This window comes from Oxyura jamaicensis, chromosome 2 (assembly GCF_011077185.1).
Source record: "Oxyura jamaicensis isolate SHBP4307 breed ruddy duck chromosome 2, BPBGC_Ojam_1.0, whole genome shotgun sequence".
NCBI classification, from domain to species: domain Eukaryota; kingdom Metazoa; phylum Chordata; class Aves; order Anseriformes; family Anatidae; genus Oxyura; species Oxyura jamaicensis.
Genome location: NC_048894.1, coordinates 100,331,446 through 100,355,728, shown reverse-complemented (window position 1 = coordinate 100,355,728; position 24,283 = coordinate 100,331,446). Strand labels below are relative to the sequence as shown.

At 36.2% G+C, this 24,283-nt stretch overlaps 1 protein-coding gene across 2 annotated transcripts in view; it reads right to left on the bottom strand.

Moving 5' to 3' along the window:
• Positions 1-24,283, bottom strand: part of RTTN (rotatin) — an 86,350-nt gene that overhangs the window by 36,591 nt on the left and 25,476 nt on the right. For both annotated transcript variants that reach the window (XM_035318184.1, XM_035318185.1), the window contains 14 exons: positions 23,991-24,116; positions 21,372-21,488; positions 17,218-17,357; positions 16,835-17,006; positions 15,751-15,850; positions 13,859-13,947; positions 12,128-12,245; positions 11,748-11,844; positions 10,953-11,021; positions 10,449-10,637; positions 9,086-9,325; positions 4,111-4,255; positions 2,439-2,593; positions 1,113-1,332 (listed from right to left, as the gene is read on the bottom strand). In XM_035318184.1, the coding sequence (XP_035174075.1) occupies positions 1,113-1,332; positions 2,439-2,593; positions 4,111-4,255; positions 9,086-9,325; positions 10,449-10,637; positions 10,953-11,021; positions 11,748-11,844; positions 12,128-12,245; positions 13,859-13,947; positions 15,751-15,850; positions 16,835-17,006; positions 17,218-17,357; positions 21,372-21,488; positions 23,991-24,116 (1,977 nt within the window). The remainder of the gene's footprint in view (positions 1-1,112; positions 1,333-2,438; positions 2,594-4,110; positions 4,256-9,085; positions 9,326-10,448; positions 10,638-10,952; positions 11,022-11,747; positions 11,845-12,127; positions 12,246-13,858; positions 13,948-15,750; positions 15,851-16,834; positions 17,007-17,217; positions 17,358-21,371; positions 21,489-23,990; positions 24,117-24,283) is intronic.

Here is a 24,283-nt window from a genome sequence, read left to right as displayed (position 1 = left end):
ACATGCTTGGAACTAAAACTGGAGTTTCTTTTCAAAATTCTGTGTTCAAGAAAATGGGTCATTTCTATTTCCTGTTGTGATTTGAATTGGAATAAATATACTAGTTTTCCATATCAAATTCTGATGAACAGAAAATAGAGGTCTTGGGACCATACTGTAAAATAAATGGTCTCTGACTAAATATATAACCATATATGTTAAAATGAAAATCATGCTGCTTTTATCAAAACATGGCTAAAAAGAAATTATTCTTAATACTCATGCTTCAAGATGAACTTTTCTCCCCCAAACATGGCAATTTAAACTTCTCCATTTTTCTTGTTATTCTTTCTTGATGTCCCATCCTATAGGAATTCCTTCCAAATGCCATCTCTTCCCTCCCCCCAGAAAAAAACTAAACTTACGTTAACATTTAGGCCAATTAATATTGCTTAATTCTTTTGCACATCTTGGCAAGTTAAGACTTTCTCCTAGAACACTACACCATTGTTTCATCACAAATTTCATTAAAATAATCACCTGTACCTAAGCTTCACAGACACTTGCCTGGTTGCTATTTGTGTCATCGAGAACCTCAGATGAGTTAAAGTTACTTTAAGGCTTCTTCAAACCTCTACCATTTCAACAGATTTTACTACTTGAAGCTAAAAAGAAAGCTTCTAAGAAACAAATGTTGACTTTGCAACAGCAGCAGCATCTTGAATTACCTCTTTTCTACTTTCTCTGTGTTAATAACCTGCCTGAAGAGCTACTACTGTTATCCTTCATGCCCTTTCACACATGGATTTTGCTTGTGGTAGTATATATTGGATTTTACTCTTAGTGTTTTAGTTATAAAAAACAACACCCATTTGAGCTTTCTTGTCACTAACTCTTAAACAGGGGATGAAGGCACAAGGAATATAACCAATCATTATAAGAAAAAAAAAAAATATTTTTCAAGTACGTATCACTCAACCTGATCTACATTTTTTAGCTATTTACTTAAAAGAAAAGTACCTTTAAGAGCAATGTTATTCACTAGAAGTGCAGTGTAAAATTATGATGTAATTAGTTACACTGTGTTTTACAAGCATTCAGACAAAAGTTAGGTTATAATATAACCTACTTACCTCAAGAAGACCTGTTAAATATTTTTTACAAATTGTGACAGGTTCAACTGTAGCAGAATATGTACTCCAGTCTGGCAGTGCAGTAACATGAACCATTCCTCGTAATGTCCTCTCCAGTGAGGGAAGTCCATAAAAATGCGGTGCATCTGTTAGCCGTAAGCATTGTAGCAGCTTCAGAGCCAGCTCAGTTCTGAAAGAGCCAGCAAGTTCCAAGCCCTCTCTGGATTAATTGTAAAAAGCAAAGAAAGTATCAACTGTCAGCATGAAGCTATTATAATGAATTGTTTTTACAAGACGCTGATGCATCGTTCTTACTACTGCTAGTCTGTGAGTCTCAGCATCTCAATCAGTTATTTCTGGCTTATGAAGAAAATAACACAGACTTAAATTATTATTTATAGCTTCACCCAGCTTCTGAAAGTATTATATTGTAACTGCTTATAACAGGACAGCTTAACCAAAAAACGACAAGTGAGATAGAACACTAATTACTAATGAATGTATAAAAGAGCAAGAGTTTTTCAAAAGAGTCTCTCAGAAGAGTAGCAAATCTTAATAGCTATGTCCTGCAAGTAGAAGACAAATCTGGAAGGGATTTCCATAATCATTTTTCCAGCTGTCAATTATTTTAATTATATATATATATGTATATATATATATATTATTTTAAGAGTAACTGGGAAGAATGAAAAAGATAACATTCTAAAAATATCTTTACAGTTATTTCATGATACTTAGCTAAACAAATATTATGTCAAGTTGCAATTTTAGCATCTCCTTGAATGCACTTGGATAGAGAGGTTTACTGTGGGAAATATTTTATAAACTCAGAAAAAAATAATATAAATTAATTTCTCTTTGACTAACAGAAAAAGGTTGGAACTTCATGCTGGGAGAAGCTGACTAATGTGATCTGATATACTCTGTGATATACTCTAGGGCAAAAATGGGTGAAAATAAATATTTGCTGATATTCCAGTGTTTTACTTTCCTATTAATAACTACTATGAAATCAACTAAATTATCATTAGTTTGTGCAAATTTCCAGCAGTGAAACAGCTCATCTCAATACCATCAATTTATCATTTGTTGAAAAATTGCATACCCTAGTACACTAGGGCATAGCCTTCCAAGTTTCTTAATTACCTAATTTTACTGTGAAAATGTCTAGCTAATGCTGATCTTTACTTCAAGAGGAGTATACTACTCCATTTTTCAGGTTTACCATGACTGTACCATGGTATAGTTACATTCCAGCTCTGACTGAGATACAGTAGCACTACGCGTTATGGTCCCCAGCCAGAATTAAACAGAATTAAACTCTACCTGTCAGTCACCGACACTGAGCAAAACAACAATGTGTTAAAAAGACGAATGAGTTCTTTATCCAGTTGCTGCCTGACAGCAGTCTGTATTTCATCTATTTCATCCCGCACTTGGGATTCTGGTCGCACAAGAAGGCCCAAAAGGGAATTTGGCTTCTAAAATAAAAGAATAAAAATACAGTCACATACTGCATTGTTTAATTTTTATTTTAACAGACACTAAAGCCATTTTTTGTTCAGTGCTTTTAAATCACACATTATAAATCTCAAATTCCGCAATCATTTTAATAAGAATTATTTCTGTTTTAAGAAATAAAAAAGTACTTTTTTCCTATAGTAACCAATTACTTGAATCTACCAAATATCATAAATTAATCCACAGTTAAAGCCATTAAAAATCTCCTGGTATTAATTAGCCATATTTGGTAGATTTTATAGGTTTTGCAGTAAACCATTATATTAAAGTACATCAGTTCTATACATAAAGAAAAGAAGATTAATAGTAATTTTTTCTTAATGTTTAGACAGTATTTTAAAAGGAGAAAAAGCAAGAGCATAGAGACAGTACTTTTCTTAGCGTATATGTAAGACCATGAGTGATCTCACTTTGAGGACGCTGTGCCCTTGCTTTATAAAATACTGTTCTTTACAACAAAAATGACTGCAGTCATGACTTTCATCCTTGGCATCTAGCTATTGTTTTTACACAGCAAGATTGAATTATGTTTTGACAAATACAATAAAAAATGTTTTATATTATTTTCTTAATGTCCTATTTTATACTTTTCAATTTTACACATCTTAAAAGAACAACATTAGACAGAAGAGATCTCAAATGTAAAGCACACAAGTCGAAAACCTGAAAGGAAAAAAAAAAAAACCTACATTCTTTCAATATTATACTTGCCATTATACGTATACTAGCCTATTTAATATAAATATATAAATAAATTGAACTTCCTCAGGGTTATAAAAATATTTTACTTAAACATATTACAACCATTTAAAATCAAAACTAAATTGACAGACTCTGAAAACAAAAACTTCTGTCTTAAATTTCAATTCTTGTTCTTATTCCACGACAAATAATGTTCATTTATATCTTTGTCAAGCAGAAGTTTCTAATATGGAACCTCATCCTTTAAGTTTCATGGATAATACATATATATAGTTAATGTATAGTTAACCATACCACAGTTATACACATTCAACTATATGGGTATGTACATGTATAAACATACAAATACGTATATACGTATATGTACATAACGAACTATGCATAAAGCTATGGATAGCTAACTATTAATAACATTTCTCATTTATATTAACATTTATAAGGCTCTAAATATTTTACTACAGTTACCTACACCAGAGCAAGACAAACACACACACAGATGTTGTTTACATCTGGCAAATATAATATTAGAATTTAAAGACAGAAAAATTAAACAAGTAAAGGAGAGAAGGAAATTTACTCTTGCTCAAAGTTAACTTTTCCAAACACCTAAAAATGTAGGACAGATAAAGTAGCATGGTAATACTACAAGATCTGGCTATTTCTTGGCTTTGCTGAGAAAAGTTGTTTTCCTTGAGCAGCTCACCACAGGCAAACCAACCAACCAGTTCAGTTATATCATCTTGTACAGTCCGCAGCTGAGTTTCTAACATCTTACGTTTTTAAGCAATGATTTCATGATCCACTTTAGATGGTCTACCTCCAAGCTTGCTCTCTGCTCTCTACACAATTTGTTTAAAAATCTTAGGACATCTACCAAAAGCTTCTCATCCTCAGCAGAAGCTGGAAGCACTTGCAGAAACCTGCAATGAAAACCAAAAATACATACCTTTGTACTTGTAGGGAATTAAAAGACAGTTTAATATCGCAGCCTAAAAGGGCTGGGTTAACTTGGAAAGACGCAATTACCTATAGCAAATGTGGAATTACCTACAGTAAATATGAACATGACAATATTTACATGTAGTAAATATCGATTTCTATCAGTTGGATATTTTAAAGCACCTGTAGTATATATACTTCACACGTAAAATATTAAATATATTTAACAATTAAATCATAATTTTATATGATTATATGTTACGTATTATAATATACAGTATAATATATATAGTATATATATTAGATATTGTAATAGACAATTGCTATTACATACATTATTGTGTTTACATTTAGCAGACGTAGAATTGCATATCGGAAAAGAAAGAAAACTTTGAACTGAGTAAAAGAAAGGAGAAAAAAGTATCCTTATTATAAATATTGTGTTACGTTTTGCCATTTTTGCATACATAAATTACAAAATCACAGAACCACTAAGAGTTGGAAGGGGCCTCTGGAGGTCATCTGGTCCAACTCCCCTGCTCAGGGGTAGACACCAGGAATAGGTGGACCATGTTCTGAAGGCTTTTGAAGACAGCCAAGGAAGGAGACTCCACAACTTCCCTGGGCAACCTGTGCAAGTGCTTCATCACCCAAGCAGTGAAAAAGTGTTTCCTTATGTTTAAACAGAACCTCCTGTGTTTGAATTGGTGCCCATTGCCTTTTGTCCTCTCACTGGGCACCACTGAAAAGAGGCTGGCTCCATCTACTTTGCAACCTCCTCCAAGTATTTATATACATTGATGAGATCATTCCCATACTCCCCTCTTCTCTAGGCTAAACAGTCCCAGCTCTCTCAGCCTTTCTTCACAAGAGATGCTCCAGTCCCTTTTTCACCTTACTGCCCCTTCATTGGGCTCCTTCTAGTATGCCCATGCCTCTCTTGTACTAGGGAGGCCAGAAGTGGACACAGCACTCCAAGTATGGTTTCATCAACACCAAGTAAGGGGGAACTATCACCTACCTTGACTGGTAACACTCATTCTAATGCAGTCCAGGATACAATTAGCTTTCTTCACCACTAGGGAACACTTGGCTCATGTTCAATTTAGCGTCCACCAGACCCCAAGAGCCTTTTCTGCAGAGCTGCTTCCCAACTTGTAAGCCTCTAGCACGTACAGGTGCGTGGGTTTGTTCCTCCCTGGGTGGAGTACTTTGCACATCTTCACGAGGTTTCTGTCAGCTTATTTTTCCAGCCTGTCAAGGTCCTCATAGATGGCAGCATGACCCCCTGGCATACCAGCCACTACTCCCAGTTTTGTAACATTTAAAAAAAAATTGCTGAAGATACACTCTGCCCCATCCTTCAGATGATTAATGAATATATTGAACAAGACTGGACCCATTATTGACTACTGCGATACACTGCCGGTTACAGGCCTCCAACTACACTTCATGCCACTGATCACCACCCTCCAGGCCCAGCTGTTCAGACAGTTTTCAATCAGTTTTACCCATCCAGCCAATACCTCATCAGCTTGTCTATAATAATCTTACTGGAAATGGTGTCAGAAAGACTACTGAAATCAAGGCAGAACATCTCCACTGCTCTCCTCTCATAGACCGATCCAGTCATTTTCATTGCAGAAGGGTTTCAGCAGGCTAGTCAAGTATGACTTCCCCTTGGTGAGAACATCCTACTCCTGACAATCTTCCTGTCCTTCAAGTGCCCTTCTTGAAGACAGAAGCAACATTTCCTTTCCTCTAGTCCTCAAGCACCACTCCCAGTTGCCATGATCAAAGATTATTGAGACTGGACACAAAATAACATCAGCCAGCTCCCTCAGCACCTGTGGGTGCATCCTCTCAGGGCCCATGGACTTACATATATCCAGTCTGCTTCTGTATTGCCTGGCCTGATCCTCTTCAAACAACGGCGCACGCCCCTTGCTCCAGCCTTTGCCCAGATTCTGGCATTTCTGAATGCTGGTCTTGCTAGTAAAGACTAAAACAAAGGTGACATTCAGGCTTTCAGCCTTCTTCATGTCTTTTGTCACCATGCTCCGGGCCTATTAAACAGGAGGCCCACGTTCTCCTTAGTCTTCCTTTTGTCACCTATGTACTTATAGGAGCTCAAGTTGCCTTTGACATGCCCGAACAGGCTCAGTTTCAACTGGGTGTTGTCTTTCCTGACTGTAACTCTGCACATTCAGGCAACACCTCTATATTCCTCCCAGATTACTTGTCTCTGTTGTCACCTTCTGTATGCTTCCTTCTTGAGTTTTGTCAGGAGGTCCATGTTCACCCATGCAAGCCTCCTAGTATTTTTGTCTGACTTCCTGTTTGCTGGAATGGATCTCTCTTGAGCTTAGAAGAGGTGATCCTTGAACGTGCACCATTTTGTGACCTTCCTTTTTGCGCTCCCCGCTTCTCTAAGGATGTTCCACCATTTCATGGTCAAGGGAGCCAAAGTTACTTTTGAGATTCATATTATCCACAAGCTCCTCCTTGTTGGAGAGCACAAGGTCCAGAAGATAATCTCTCCTTTTTGACCCTTCTATCACTTGGAGTAGGAAGTTGTCATCAATGTTCTCCAGAACTCTCCTGGATTGCTTATGTCCTGCTGTGCTGTCCCTCCAGCAGATACCACAGCAGTTGAACACTTCCATGGAGAGGACATTCACAACTTCTGAATATAATGTCAAAGATCTTTAATCCTCATGTATAATTTCAGTCGATTCATTACCTATTCCTAGACAGCACTGCATACATTCCAGCTGCTCTCTCATATCTAAGGCAACCCCACCTCGTCTTCCTGGCCTGTCCTTCCTAAAGAGCCTGTAGCCCTCCTTTGCAACATACCGGTCATTGGAGCCATCCCAGCACATCTCTGATCCCAACAATATCATAGCCCCGCAACTGCACACAGATTTCTAATTCCTCCCTCATGATACATGCATTTTTTCTAATTCCTCCCTCATGATACATGCATTTACGTACAGTATTAGCAGATTTAAATTGACAAATAAGCCAATACTGGAAACCAACACTGATTACTTTAGTACATCCTGCCATTTGCTGTTACTGATTCTTCTGACCTTTTCCATGTATTTTTTTAGGCAATTTTATAATTCTTACTAACAAATTTTTGGAAGCGGTACTTCCTTACTCAGATATAAGCAGATATGCACAATGATCTCTATATTCATATGAATCCCAAGCTACAGGAAAACAAATACAGGCAAACATTTTTTCTCATTTGCATTTAGTGAAAATTTTGAAAGGTTGCAAAAATTAACTTTTACGTGGCTTTGGTCAACTAAGCAACCAAAATAACACTGGTTTTACATGCTGCACCAAAACCATTGGTAGGTTATGAGAATTGTTGTACCTTGAGCTCAGCAGGGAATAAAACACCCCACTCCCCTTCCTAAATAATATATAAAACAAGATTTTCAGCCCAGATGTTAGGATCACAGTCTGGAGGGATGAAAAAAAAAAAAAAAAAAAAAAAACACAAACAAGAAGTCCCACAAAACAGTAAATAGAATTTGTGCTGTTGTTCAGGCAACACTTCCTAATGCCCATTAGAACTAAGTGGACTTGTGATTCAAAGCACAAGACTGTAGGCTCTAACCTGAACTGCAGAGTGAGAACTACTGGAAAACTGCAGTGCAATGAATAACCCTTGCTGAGAGGTAGATTATATTCAGATTCAGCATGACACTCACATGCCTTCCAGCTATGTTGGGTGCAGCCAGAACAAAGTCATGCTTGTTTTCAAATATCTCTTTCTGTGCTGTTAAAGATCTATTTGCAAACACATAGATGATGCATTTTAAGAGTAGTTTTACTTTATTTACATGAATATGAGCCAGCAGCGTGCCCTGGCAGCCAGGAGGGCCAGCCATATCCTGGGATACATCAAGCACAGCATTGCTAGTCGGTTGAGGGAAGTGATTGTCCCACTCTACTCTGCGCTGGTGTGGCCTCACCTTGAGTACTGTGTGCAGTTCTGGGCACCACAGTACAAAAAGGACATTAAACTGTTGGAGAGTGTCCAGAGGAGGGCGATGAAGATGGTGAAGGGCCTGGAGGGGAAGACATAAGAGGAGCGGCTGAGGTCACTTGGCCTGTTCAGCCTGGAGGAGACTGAGGGGGGACCTCATCACAGTCTACAACTTCCTCGTGAGGGGGAGTGTAGAGGCAGATGCCTATTCTCCATAAACACCAGTGATAGGACCTATGAGAACAGGGTTAAGCTGCGGAAGGGGAAGTTTAGACTAGACATCAGGAGTGGGTGGTTGCGCACTGGCACAGGCTCCCCAGGGAAGTAGTTACTTCACTGAGCCTGTCTGAATTTAAGAAGAGATTGGACTCTGCACTTAGTCACATGATCTAAATTTTTGGGTAGACCTGTGCGGTGCCAGGAGTTGGACTTGATGATCCTTAAGGGTCCCTTCCAACTCGGGATATTCTATGATTTACTCCTAAAACAAAGACGCGCATAAACCAAAGACTCAGAAAATGAGAAATTAAAAGAGTAATTAAAACAATATACAACCAAAGTCAACATTAGTATTACCTGTTTAATCTGTGTTTAGTCCCTTCTATCAGCTTTTGGAAGTACAAAGAAACAGAATTCAACTACAGGATCACATAATATTTTCCCATTAGACCATTGTGATTGACTACATGTACAATCCAAATTAAAAAAAAAAAAATCAATTCCATTAAGCTGAATATATAAAAACTATGAAATTTATGGTTTAAAAATCATACTCTTAATTCATTTTTGTAGTCACTGCGCTTACCTATTTATTGCTTTCTGCCAAACAAAGCTCTTCAAAGTGTTTTGACAAGACCCAGAGATGCATTTTAAAGCAAGTCTGTCATTCAGAACATAAAAACTCAGCCTAGTGAGTGCAGCCCTGACATCTCCGTGGGATACTGCCTGAATGATTGAATTAAGACAGTCCTGCAGTCCATAGGTTGCATGAGTTATTTTCAGTATACGAATGTCTTCTGAGGAGAGTTTTAGCATGTCTAAAAATCTGAAAAGGCATAAGATAAAAAATAATTTATAAAGATACTAGCTGTTAATCATTTCAGCGAGTGCTGACTCCTTCACTTTCCAGTTCAGATGAGAAGACAACCCCTCAAATGCCTTAAAAATATATTTTTGTTACCCAATCCCTTCCCCTTTCTTTTTTTTGCCCTCAACAACAACAACAAAATGTTAAAAAAATCCACAATCGCAAGCCATCAACAACAAACCACCCCACTACATTCAAATCCTCAGTTGTTTAGGTTCTTTGGTAAGAGGGCACCTCTCAAAAAGTTATTTGAGACATATTATTCACAAGGTTTGTAATGAACTTTTCCTACACGGTATTGTTGATGTTGGCCTCTTGGACTATACCATCTTCTTTTTAAGAAATTGCTATGGTTTTGACTAAGGCAATTTAAAATAAAAATAGTTCATTAAACCAATGACTGCAAAGTTACCTCTGGCTCAGAACCATTCTATTTACTCATAAAAATTGTAGGACCCCTTAAAGGGCACAAGAAAAAATGAAATGTCAAGATGGACAGAAACATAGAAACAAGCATTTCAGTCCTATTAAATCAATCACATTTTAAGACTGTATACAAAATAGTCTCAAAAGAGAAACCATGTTTCCAAGAGCTAACTAAAGGATGTAAAGAGTTTTCTTGACTATCCGTCATGATTCTCAGGTATTACCATTTAAAGGAATAATTATTTAAAATTTAAATTTGCCAAGAAAGAGAGAAGAAAATACAGGTCATGAGGTGATGAATGGGGGATAAGAGATAGCTTCTTAAAAACAAACAAACAAACAAGAGCATCATGAAAAAAAACAGAAACAAGAATTTAAGTTTCTTATTGTTTAAAATTGCGTGAAAGGAGTCAAACCACCAATAAAAGTTGCGTAACGCTCTAGACTTCTTGCTTAAATACAATTTAGGTAAAACATTAGCTTTGACAACATACCTACAGCCTCCTGGGATGTGACCATTTACACTTAGAAGATAGCATTCTCAAAGCCCAGTCAGCTTGAAGTGCTGTTTCAATTTGGAAATTCATTTAAACTTGAAGGAACACTAATATGATTGAAATATATTAGGATTTAGAATCAAGATAGAATAGCTCACGTTTCTGCTTGCTTCTCGTAGTTTGTCAGTTGCAATAGGTTTTCAATCCCCTGGTACGACGACAGATTCCAAGCCATCTTTACCATATCTGACACAGGTTTCATAGCCAAGCACTCAGAAGACAACGGCACCACAACAGAATTAGGGCTAACTGCATGATGAGCAGTGATTTTGACTGGGAGATGATATCTTAAAATAAATAAATGAGTAAATAAACAAGTGTACAAACAACTACTAAATGCTCTATTTCAGCAAGCTTTTAAATTTTTATTTATACAATTTCTTAAAACTCTGTCAGAGAATAAAAGGCTGGGAGAAAAACTCCACATTTAACACTTAAAAGTGCAGACAACTTTGGATTTAACATTAAATGTTTCCCTTGGCTCTCCCATCTCTTTCCTTTAGGGAAGACACCAAATGAAGTTGTCTGTAAAGAAACAAAACAAAAAATCCATACCAAAAAAAAAAAAGCAAAATAACACAAAAGAAACAACCAACACATACCGTCTAACAACAGCAACAGGCAAACTGAAGGCAGGTAGACCAGTACCATTAATGGTTATGCCATCAGCCCTGAAAGAAAGAGATTAAGCTATTACTCTCTATTTTTAACTTTGATTTACTACTAATGCTACACTTATTTATTTTTCAGATAATAGCTGCTTTTTCCTACAAGTAGCTGTTTAAGAACTCATCACTGAATACATTTGTATTAACAAACATTGTTTCTTCATGATTATGCACTATTAAAAAAGTTCTTAGCTCACACACAAAAATATGCATGAGAATTCTTTTCAGCATATTTCACGTGTGAATTCTAAGAATATTTTTATTCCTGAAGTGCACCCACATTTCAAGTAATAAAATATTGTAAGCTGAAGTCTTCTGGTTTAAGGACAGCCACTACCAACCCAAAATAAATAGAAATCTAAGTTTGTTTGTAAAAAACAAACACACAAACAAAAAAACACCACAACTATAGCTAGCTATTTGATTAGTATAGCTTCCATTTTTGGAAAACATTGATTAAAGAACAATAAGGCGTTTCTGAAAATGAAAATAAATCTAAGTACAAAGTACTTAAACTGCAAAAATATGCCAGGTAGATCTACAAAACAGGCAACCCAAACAATTCGACCTACAAATACAAACAATTTTCTACAAATAGGTAATACATGCAATTTGGGACGTATTAAAGTTTGGGGAATAATATATTTGAATATACATATAGAACTGATTTTCAGGAAAACCATAAATCCTGTTTAGAGATAATGCAAATAGATAATTGTTTTTTCATACCATGTGTCTGTTCTTGCTACTTCATCAAACAACAGAAGACAAAACAATACTGTAGTTTCCATTAAAACAGCTTGATCGTTTTGGAATATCAGGGAAACTGAATGAAATAAAGATATTTTTTCAATTTGTTAGGAAAATGTTGATATTGAATAATACATCAAATGACAATGGCTAAAACCAACTTTTTTCCCCACAACCATTTTGCTAACATCTTCAACAGATGCCACAACATGACTAACACTGGCAAACAGTGATTTCTTTAAAGTATTAGGGACTCAGAAGCTAGCCACAGTTCTTAAGAAGGCTTTTGGTTAAAAATCTGATCATATCTCACATATTTTCTATCTACCTATCTATTAAATTCAAAATAGAATCCTTACCTCTGAAGAGCAAAAGCAATAAAGATGATTGCTGTGCTAGAGACGAACGAACAACTGGATCAGCATACACAAGTTTCCGTAAAAGTGTCAGACAGGGTAATACTATGGATTCCATTACCTGCAAAAACGACGACAAAAATTAAATGTAGATAACATCAATTAGGATGATCTGTTATGGAATTCTCTATACAAATTGTCATGCTATGAACCAATACATTCTACTATTTATAGCTGAGAAACCTAGAACTTTCTTAGACAAGGAAATTTTATCCAGGTGATAAGTATTTTCTAATGAATATGCAGTTAACTTCTAGTTTTATTTTATTGGTATGTTTGGTAAGACGCTAATTTTTCTGGTTTCTAGCCTCGTAACACAGCTGTTATTTTTGCTTCCAAAGTATGTATTTTTAAGCACATATATGAGCTGAAGGATTTCAAAAACCTACTTACTCATAAGCTTATTTTTTTGTTTTGTTTTGATGCAAATAGCTTACTGCATCAGATTGATTCTCTGATCTTTCATATCAGGGAATCCAAGAAGAGAATGCAGCTTTCTAAAAGTCAAATTATTGGTGAATAGCCAAAAATAGACCAAAGTAACTACTGGTAAAGAATGAGAAGACAGCATGTCCTTCACAGGACATTACTTTGTTTGTCTGAGACTCTACCTTTAAATTTTGTTTTGTAAACTCCATCACCAAATGCAGTTTTGTTTAATATGCAACAGATAAAAGCCCTGCTTATTTAATATAGGAAAAAAAGATTTGCACAGCTGTATACAAAGTCTTATTTAAATTGAGCTTTTTCCCTCTACTAAATACTGCATCCTTTTCTTGTAGCTACTTCTCTAAGATAACAGAAGTTTTTTTGGTTTTGTTTTGTTTGTAAGAGGAATTCCATAATAATGATAAGCTAAACAGCTTATAGCCTAAATAAACTTAAAGTGATCATAAATAATGAATTTCAGGAAAATTCAAGCACCAGATTAGATGTATTACAACACTGGAAAGCTTGCTCATCTACAAATATACACTCAACTATGAATGTGAATTACCAGAACTTTTCTGGTTAGGTGATCTTCTACTGGTCAGAAAATTACTTACTCCCGAAATGTAACCTGACATATATTTTCACTTGCTATGAACATGACCTTTTAAAGTAAAGAGGATAGATTTTAATTAGATATTAGGAAGAAATTCTTCACTCTGAGTGTGGCTAGGAACTGAAACAGGTTGCCCAGAGAAGCTGTGGATGCCTCAGCCATGGCCAGGATGGATGGAGCTTTGAGCAACCTGGTCTAGTGGTGCCTGTGGCAGGGGGTTGGAACTAGGTGATCTTTAAGGCTCCTTCCAATCCAAACCATTCTACGATTCTAATTTTTAATTATAATTTGCTTCAGATCTTAAATTCAGAGACTATTATTACAATAGACAAGACTTAAGTTTATTAAGAACAATTTTTGGTCCCTACTTAGAAACCTCACAGAATTTTTGGTATATTTCAGAACCACATCACCCAACACAGTCTGGCCAACTATTATCATTGGTAGACAAACCAATACTTCTCTCATTAAGAGAACCTTGCTTTTATCAAAAATTGAATAAATTAAATACATATTGCAATTCCTGTGTAGAATTAAAGTACAATTAAAGTTAGAGTTTTAAACACAGAAAAAGCAAATATTATTACTGTCATGCTGTGCAACATTTGCAGAAGAACCAATACTTTTACCTTGCCATCCACATGTACGCATTCATTAAGGTAAGACAAAATCTTTTCTATCACACCCAGCTTTTTCACAATGCCATGCATTTTGGTATCTGTAGGAAAAACAAAAGACAGTTAAGAACCACTGCTTCTACATCAATTTAACCCTGAACTTCTTTCTGCATTATCACAAGCTGTTGCTGTTGAGAACAACTTTCTAAAATTCTTCTGTTAATTACTAAGTACAAATCCAGCTCTAAGGCAAGCCTGCCCAAACTGCTGTTGTCACCAATCTTTCTTTAGTTTAGGCATCTCAAAGAACACTAAAACGAATATTAACCAGTCCTTCTAAAAAACTTGACAGTAAGTGTGCAAGTTGTGCAGTTAGTTTTAGATACAGGTGTCTACATAACAAGTGAAAAAGAACACATGCTCACATTACTAAAGAGTCACCACAGCACAACTTTTAGGTAATACTCTACAAGGCAAAAATAAATAACATCTGCACTTCATTTGCAATGATCAGACTATAGTAGCTTCTTGGATGGTTGTCTCAAAGTATTTATAGAAATACTTAGGATATTTGTGCCCCACAATTAAAGCGATCCCAAGCGCAACACAATTTTCTATAAGGATTTCATTTGTAATATTTGGATACCTTTCAACAATTTAATATTGAACTAAAAATGGTATTTACAAAGTCTCATTCATCCTAAAAGTATTTTCCACCTATCTCACCATTCAGAACATCTGGTTTAAGAACATTCAACAACAACAAAAAAGCCATGTTATTTGGGTTGGTTGGTTGATTTTTTTGTTTGTTTTAAATAAAGTGATCTTTCATATAAAATTTGTCATAAGACAGATACATTTTCTCCTTTATAATTTTATCCTGTGCTCCCTTTCATACTCTCTCTTGATATCTGAAAACTTTGCCAGCTGTAGCTTGATATAGTTTTTACTATTCAAACGAGAAATTTCCTCAGTTGTATAATAATTTTTTTCTGACAAGAAAAAGTAATTTTAATGTTGTCTAAGACCTGATGTTCCCATGATGAAAAGAACTATTTTCTATCATTAGGACTTTTGTTCCTTTAATAAAGCCTATACTTGCACCAGACTGAGAGAAAATCAAAACAAATAGACAGCAAACTTTGTGGTTATGATCTTGCATTGAGCCAAATAATGCTCCACTCAAGATTTACTTTTTTTTTTAATTTAATCAGATCTTCTTTACCAGATTTCATCATTTTTCCCCCATGTGAGCAACACAATTATAAAAGAAACAAACAAAAATGCAACGCAGATTTATGCATCAGTCACTTAAATAAAGTCATAAAGAGAGAGTATAACAGGAACACTTCTCCTGCAAACATACTAGATAAATGCCACAGGGAGTCTGCATCTTGATGTTGATAGAGGGTAAAAACATGAAAGCTTAGACAGAGTTTACTGAACAACATTCACACAGCTGACATTTAAATCCATTTTAGTTACTTAGATCACCTCAAAATAGAGGAAGACACTTAGGATGTTGAAGAAATTCTTCATTACATGTAAAATACCTTTAACTAGCCTATGTAATCTAAGGATTGACCTTCCCAATTAAAATGCAACTACACTAAAGATATGTTTACATTTTATAGTGATCATTGTTTATATTTTATAGTGATCATCACCCCAAACACAAGACAGAGTATCTAAGTTAGCAAAAGGAAAAATTTGAAGCACTGTTAGCTCTAAAACAAACCAACAAAAGTCAGTACACTGTTGTTTACAATAGTGTTAAATTTTGGTCCAACAATACATATATAAAACCTACAAGAAGCATCCTCAGCAGAAACGTACACAAAAATTAGAAAAAACAAGTTTACACGATAGTCAACATGTAAATACCATTTTTTTTGGAAACTTACCTTGTAAAATGATGGCTAGCTGCTCAGCTGCAGACCTTCGTAAAACTAGGTCAACAGCATCAGAAGTCAAGATGTCATAAAGCTTTTCAACAGTTTCTACCTAAAAGTAAAACTATATTAGATTCACATGCAGTATGCTATTGTAAAACAAGGTAACTAGACACTTTTCCTAACACAGTAGGAAATCACGGAATGGTTGAGGTTGGAAGGGTCCTCGGAAGGTCATCTGGTCCAACTCCCCAGCTGAAACAACTGAGCTGTGGCCACCTACAGCAGGTTTCTCAGGACTGCGTCCAAAACTACATTCAGTTTATGCAGGGCTACAGAAAGCTCAAAACTACACAGAAATGCTAGAATATGCTTTAAGTCTCTGCCATCAGTCCTCTTCAATAAGGGTAGAGGAATTAAAATCATCCTGGAAACCCAGATATGAAGATTTCAGATTGCATTTTTGGAGGATGTAGGAAAGAGTATAAATCAAAGCATACAGTGAGTGATTAGAATAATTTTTAATCAGAGGGGAAGGATCTTAACAGTTGTTTGATGTATTATTGTTAACCTGAAAATGCTGAGGGTAAAGAAGGAAGAGAATATGGAAAGGAGGTGGTAAAAAAAAAAAAAAAAAAAACAGCTTAACTGATTGAATGCAGGGAGAAAATTTTTCCACACGGGTCAAATACTTGTTTTTCATTTTGAAAAAGCAGCAATACTAAGAAAACAGACAGCATTTCGCAGTGTTTTTAAATATTTCCTATTGAAAAAAAATATTTGCCTTTTCCAGTAAAAAAAATGTTTTTTGTAGAAAAAAAGTCTGTGATAAAAATCAGACTCTACTCGTGCACAATTAAATCGCTGTAAGCATGGCAGACCTGCACCCTTTGTACTTAGTCTTGTTGTTAATTTATCTGCAACAACAACAAAAAAAAGTGAACGATTACTTCTCTTATTCACAGTTGCAATTGATAGTGTAAACCTGAAGTAAACCGATTTGTATGAAATACTGCAAACTTCAAAAATGTTAACTTCAGTGACCGGGAAGGCAGAAGAAAGGAGCAATAACAGTATTTATACAGAGCTTACTCACCTTAAATACTGATTCCATTTTATCATCCAATTTCAGCTCAATAACTTTTTCTATAATAAATAAGTTTGAAATGCTGGAAAACACACCGCCATGCAGGTTTGGGCGTTTCAGGCTTGCTCCTTCTTCATTCAAAAGATGGAATATTAAATGTTTAAGTGCTATTGAACGAACCCTAAAGAAATAAACAATTAGAAGGACTATACAAAGTCCTCATTAGAAAACATTAGTTTATAAAATTAATAAAGTGGAGGGTGGGTGGGAACAAACTATTTATTAAACCTACTTTTCACTATGTATAAGTCTATTGTTTTTGGCTTTTTTTGAGTAGACATTTTTGTCATGAACATTAAAGTCATGCTGAAATACTACAAGGCATTACTCACAACTGCTTTTTTGAGAAGAGAAGACGCAGAGCGGCCCGTAGTCTAGTAGTTTGAGGGAGAATACCCTCTCCTTTGTCAGAAGACGTTTCACTCAAAGTGAGGATGCAGTTACCTAGCTTATCTTTTGTGTCAGCATAACCCTAAAACAAAAACAAAAAAACAGCTTATAAATTTAGTAAGTTAGACAGAAAGTGGAATAAGGACCTGGTACTGGGTCTGGCTGGGATGTTAACTTTCCCTGCAGCAGCCCATACAGTGCTGCACTCTGCACTTGTAGCTAGAACAGCAGTGGTATCACACCAGTGTTGTGTCTGCTGCTGAGAAGTGCTGGTACAGCATCAGGATTCTCTCTAACCCTCCTAGGGGGTGGGCAAAAAAGTGAGGAAGAAACATCACCAGGGCAGCTGACCTGAACCAACCAAAGGGATATTCCATACCATATGATGTCACACTCAGCAATAAAAGGTGGAAAAAGGAAGAAGAGGGGAGGGGTGGGCTCTCGTGAAAACGTCTGTCCTCTTCCCGAACACTGGCTACATGCGTTGAGGCCCTGCTTCAAGGACGTGGTCAAGCATGGCTCATTTGTGGGAAGTAGAGAGCAATTTCTTTTCCTCTGCACTTCCACATAGCCTTTACTTGTTTTGTTTTGTTATTCCCTTTCCCCCTCCCTCTTCCCCTTCCCCTTTTTTTCCCTTTAGTTGAATTGTTTAATTAATATTTCCTTAATAATATAAATATATATATTCTCTTTAATTAAATTATCCTTATCTCAACCCATGAGTTGTTCTTTCCTTTACTTCTTCCCCTCCTCATCTGAGGAGGGGGAGTGAGAGAGCGGTTGTGGTGTTCAACTGCCTAGCATGGTAAAACCACCACAGGACGAAAGCAAGAAACCCACAACCTAAAAAAAAAAAAAAAAAAAAAAAAAAAAAAAAAAAAAAGTGATCCTGTATACAAATTTAAATAGAGATTTTTGTATGGCCCAGAGCCACTTTGACCTGGAACGTTTTACCTTTAATATGCTAATATAATACTGTTCTATAAGGTCAGTTTCCATTTTAATAAGTAGTGCTCAGTCACTACATGAAAATAACTTTAAAACATTAAGTCCTACCTATTTTCAGTTATTTATCGCTTTCACACTCAACCAAAACAAACCAGAATCAATTGCATACTGCAACCACTTAAAGAACAGAGAAAAATTGGGTTCTGAGGGAACAGGAAGACCAGCTAATGTCATCTACCTGGACTTCTGCAAGGCTTCAGACATGGTCCCACATGACATACAGGTTGCCAGAATTGAAGAAATATGGTTTTGAAAGGTGGACCCTTAAGTGCATAAGGAGTTGGCTTGAAGGTCACACCCAGAGAACGGTGGTCAATGGCTCTATGTCCAGGTGGAAGCCAATGACAAATGGTGTCCCTTAGTGGTCTGTCCTGGGGCTAGTACTGTTTAATATCTTTATCAATAACATAGGCAGTGGGATCGAGTGCACCCTCGGCAAGTTTGCAGATGACAGCAAGCTGAGTGGTGCGGTTGACACAACAGAAGGAAGGGGTGCCATTGAAAGGGACCTGGCAAAGCTTGAGAAGTGGACCCACAAGAACTTAATGAGGTTCAACAAGGCCAAGTGCAAGGTGATGTGCCTTGGTGATGGCAGTCCCAGACATGAGTACAGGCTGGAAGAACTCTGCAGGGCTGCTCTAAATGAGAAGGACTTTGGGGTTCTGGTGGACAAAAAGCTCAACATGAACCAGCAGTACACACTTGCAGCCCAGAAGGCAAACTACATCCTGGGCTGCATCAACAGAGAAGTGGCCAGCAGGTCAAGGGAGGGGATTGTGCCCCTTTACTCTGCACTTGTTAAGCCCCACTTGGAGTCCTGCATCCAGGTCTGAGGCCCCCAGAACAAGAAGGATGTGGTTGGATTAGAGGTTAGGAGGAAATTCTTCACTCAGAGGATGGAAAGGCACTGAAGAGGTTGCCCCAAGAAGTTGTGGATGCCCTATCCCTGAAGACCAGGATGAACAAGGCCCTGGGCAACCTGACCTAGTGGGCGGCATCCCTGCCCACGACAGTGGTGTTATAACTGGATGATCTTTAAGGTCCCTTCTAACTCAAGCCATTCTGTGATTCTATGAAAATAAGGCATGTTATATACATTGGGTAAATATAGGCCTCCAGTAGTCTCTGCTCAAATATTTGTTTTATATAGCCATGACAAGTTATAGCACAACGAAAAATTCTACTCAGAAAAATGAGTTTGAAAGAGAACCTCTCCATACATGTTTAGCCTACAGCTTTTATTAAAACCACCACCTATCTAATCTTGAATATCAGTGGAATGCATATGAATGTGTGTAACACAGGAAAGTTGTCATTAAAGGTTACACCAGTGACCTTTCTCCCACCCCTTTCAGTTCTCATAGTGCTTCTCCTCTGCAGTACTATGTTTTCCAATCTGTTCCTTCTGTTTCAGGGAACATGTTATTTGCAATTTTTTTTTTCAGTTTATGGTAATACTGAGGCACAGGCAATGAACAAACCTATAGCAATAAGTAACAAATAACTACCTAGAGTGATATTTTGAAAGAAAGGTGAAAAAATGTACTTGGATGTACTAGCTAGACTAAACACAAGACAGAAACTCTCTCAATTAAGTGTTGGATTCTGCACCTGAACATGTGTACAGATGGGGGAGGAGAGGCTGGAGAGCAGACCCAGAGAAATGGATCTGGGGGTTCTTGTCAATGGTAGGTTGACTATGAATGAACAGTGTACCCTGGTAGCCAGAAGGACCAAACATATCCTGGGGTTCATCAAGCATGGCATTGCTAGCCAGTCAAGAGAAGTGACTGTCCCGTTCTGACCTGTGCTGGTGCAGCCTCACCTTAAGTACTGCAGTTTCGGGCACCACAGTGTAACAAGGACATAAAGCTATTAGAGAGTGTCCAAAGGAGGGGTGAAAGCATTGTGGAGGGTCTAGAGGGGAAGATATATGAGGAACAGCTGAAGTTGCTTTGTTTATTCAGCCTAGAGAAGAAGAAACTGAGGGGAGATGTCATTGCTGTCTATAGATTCTTCACAAGGTGGGAGGGACCAAACTCTGGTAACCAACGACAGGGCCCAAAGGAATGGCACAAAGCAGCAACAAGGGGGTTCAGGTTGGATATTAAGGAGATTCTTTACCGAAAAGTTGGTTGAGCACTGGAACAGGTTCTCCAGAGAAAAGGTCACAGAACCAAGCCTGCCAGAATTCAAGAAGTGTTTGGAAAATGCTCTCAGACATATGGTTTGACTTTTGGGTAGTCTGTGTGAAGCCAGGAGCTGGACTCAATGATCATTGAGGGTCCCTTCCAACTCAGCATGTTCTATGAGTCCATGAGATAAGACAAAAAAGATACACCAGGGAGAACAAGATAGGTGCAGCAAAATAGCTAAATTGGAATCTATGATTTATAGGTAGATCATAGAAGGGAAATCTCTATTGCTTTTTTTCTTTAGTGCTAAAGAAGTTTCATGGAGCAACTAGGCTGAAAATCAGACTGAAGGCTGCAAAAGTAACTATTGGATTGAACCAAGCATGAAGATATGGAATATAAAATGGGCACAGTATTACAGATATGAAGACTGATGTTCAGGATAATACTCACTGTTGATACTTACAATCAATTGAAAACAAAAAGGAAAACACAAATAAAATACAGCTTACATGTACTGCTATTCATTGAGCACATAACTTGATCAGAAAACTGTACAATCACAGAAGATCTCTGAATGTTCAACCTTAAAGATACGAGAGGCACTTAAATAAGGATGAAAAAGCATGCAATGTTGTACGCTGTAATTGGATTTCAACTCATATCCTTGAAAAAAATTAAGTCACAGTCAATAACTTAATATTACATTTCAGAGTTTCACATTCTAGCAATAACAGGCTAAAATCTGTCTAGAAAATTCAAAGAAGTAACTCTGGCTGGCATCTGGACCCATATAACGTTCACTTTTGATAAAATAAGTCTGTGGGTATATTACCATTAATCTACTTTCCAGCTGGTACTTACAAAAAAACTTCTTTTTGTGGTTTAAGAGGACAGTGCTGCTGTTTACATGATTTAATACATCAAATAACAGATACAGCACATAGAAGTACCTGTAAAACAGGAATGATGGGATAGAGAGCTTCAATAAACTTGTTCCAAGTCAATACTGCCATTACTAATCGGCTCTGCAATAGATGCATCAGAATGGCCTTGGCTGCGGAATGTACCTGTTAAAAAAAAAAAAAAAAAAAAAAAAAGAAACTAATGCAAGAGCTCATGTGTCTAGATCAGTTTGTCAATGTTGTAAGAAAAAAATTAATAAAAAAAATCTCCAAGAGAAAGGATCCGCAGAAGAAGTATTATCTCTGAATGACAACTTCTCAATTGTCTGTCACACTAAACATCAGGCTGTTAAAAAAGCCACTCAGAAGACATAAAACAAACAGTTCTGCCTAAATAGTACGAACCAGAAGTCTAGAAATTAAAAACCTCATTCAAGCAGAGAGACAACTACAGAGAACGTAATTCTTCTCTGGATTGCCTACGTACCAGAGTCTAAGCATATGATGTACCAATGCCAAAATGTTATCTTCCAAGTTAAAATAGTAATATACCATGACCACTACTGGAGTCTCTCATGTAAGAGAGAGTCTGAATTTTGTTTGTTTGTTTGCGATCTAACATGTTGAAAAGAACTTGATGCCTTTTTATCCAATCGTTTTCCCCTCAGAACTCTGTTTTGACTTTTCTATAAATATTAATGAATCTTTCTGAAATAAAATAAACCATTACTTCAACTTATACATCTATCGGCCCCTCGATCCTCCTCTTAAAAAGAAAAAAAGTTTATTTTTTTGACTCTACATAACTGGGGTAATTCCCAGAATTTCCAGTCTTTATGATATGCTTCAGTCGAGGATTTAGAAGGACTTAAAACCTGTTATATGGCCATTTCACTTTATTGAAGAAAACAAACTAAGATAATCAAAACTTTCCAAGTGTACATGAATCAATGTTTTTTTATAATCAATAAAAGAAAAAAGGTATATAATGCAATATATATACTGTATTGATATACACCATTGATGTACACTTATTATTATTACTAGAATGGGAACAGAGGAGAAAAAACACCTTCTCAGAATTCATTCTTCCTTAAATAAATACCGACCTTTAGCAGCTAAAAAAATGCATTTTACACCAGAAATAAAAATACTCTCCCTCCAGGTAACAAGAATAGCCTTTTACAAACTCTGTCTTTTATAAGTCTTTAATAATCTTTTACAAACCCTGTCCTATCTTTAAGCAACTGTATTTGTAGAAATACATGGCAAATGCTAAGCCCAACCTTAGGATACAAGGTTATTCTCAGTGTCTTCATATCATCACATGCCTGAAAGATTAAACTGATGCTTTATGAGAATTTAAATAGCAGATAAACATCCAAGAAGGAAAAAGAATAGGCTTTGGTATGATCTGAATAACATACTTTGTTGAGACACAGAATGCATGCATACAAAATCATTTCGTTCTTTCCTAATAATGCATTCTTATTGTTCTCTTAGCAATATTCTTAAATTCAGTATCAATTGATATTCAATTTATTTGATATGCTTGACCAGTCAGACTTTTTAATAAAAGGCATCCAAGTGAATAGCCAAACAAAATAAACACTTTCCTTGGAAAAAAAAAAAAAAGAAATTATATACCAACTAGAAATATAAATGCAAAGTATATTATCAAACACACTTTACTTCTCCTTTTAAAATGGTAACATCTAAAAAACGTTTCTAAATGGAAATATGTAGTGTTGTGTTAAAAAAAAATCCCTACCTTATTTCAGCAGACTAGCAAAAAATCAAACACTTGAATTATTTTCAGAAGCAAAATTCAATCAAAACAATTCTGCACATCACCAGCAAAAAAAACAAATATAATCAAGAAACCTTGGTTAATTACTCTTCTATCCCCTTTGACTGTAGCAACCTTACAAATCAGCTACAAAGTGGTTACAAAGAACCCGAGTAATTTTTCTTCCCTCTCAGAACTCCTTTCTTAACTTCATATGTAAGCTAAGAAATTAAAAGAATAGAATAGTTCAGTTGGAAGGGACCTTCAAAGATCATCTAGTGCAACTGCCTGACCACTTCAGAGCTAACCAGAAGTTAGAGCTTATTAATGCATTTGTGCATTAAGTACTTGGCATTAAGCATTTGTGCATACAATTGAACTCAATAGCAATTTCATCCTCTTCTGTAACACTACAATGCTCATGTATTTAAACACAGATGCATCTGAAGCTATGAAATACATTTTTATAACAAACATTGAAGACTTAAAATGTATTTTTGCTCCACAACTGATACACGCATTTCAGAAGTCATCCCACCTTTACAAAGACTTGAGACTTCATGTCTACTATAAATGTAAAGCATCATACATGCTGTTTTGTCATATGCACATTTTAGTAGTGTTGAATATGGTACAGAAGACAACTAAAAAAACATAGCTTATTTAATTTTGTCACTGGTCTGTATCACATGGAATAACATCTTTATATATAGAACATTATTTTGTCTCTGAATTTGTAATAAAGAAAACCTTCAATTTAATACAACTTCACTCTTTGCATAGCTTTTCTCTATACAAGAAACCATACAAAAATCGAAACTTCAGGTAAGTCTCAAAACACCACACATCAGCTAATAAACAGTTCCTAAACACAGTACCTCATTTTTATCTTCCTGAAGGCCAAACGTAGAGATTTCATATAAAACTTTTGAATGAAGAAGAAAGTGTACTCCGTGGCAGACTGAAGAAACAGGTTTAGCAATATTATGAACACCAAGACAGTCCTTCAGTAAAAACAAAGATGGTTAGTTTTAAAATTCAAGACAGTCTCCCATTACTAAACCTTGTTTATAGACTGCCTTAAGTTGTGCTCCAGTAAAAGGCTTTCTTTATGCAGCTAGGAACACTACAAGTTAAACTTTATGTTCCTGGAAGAAACACCTTCTTTGTT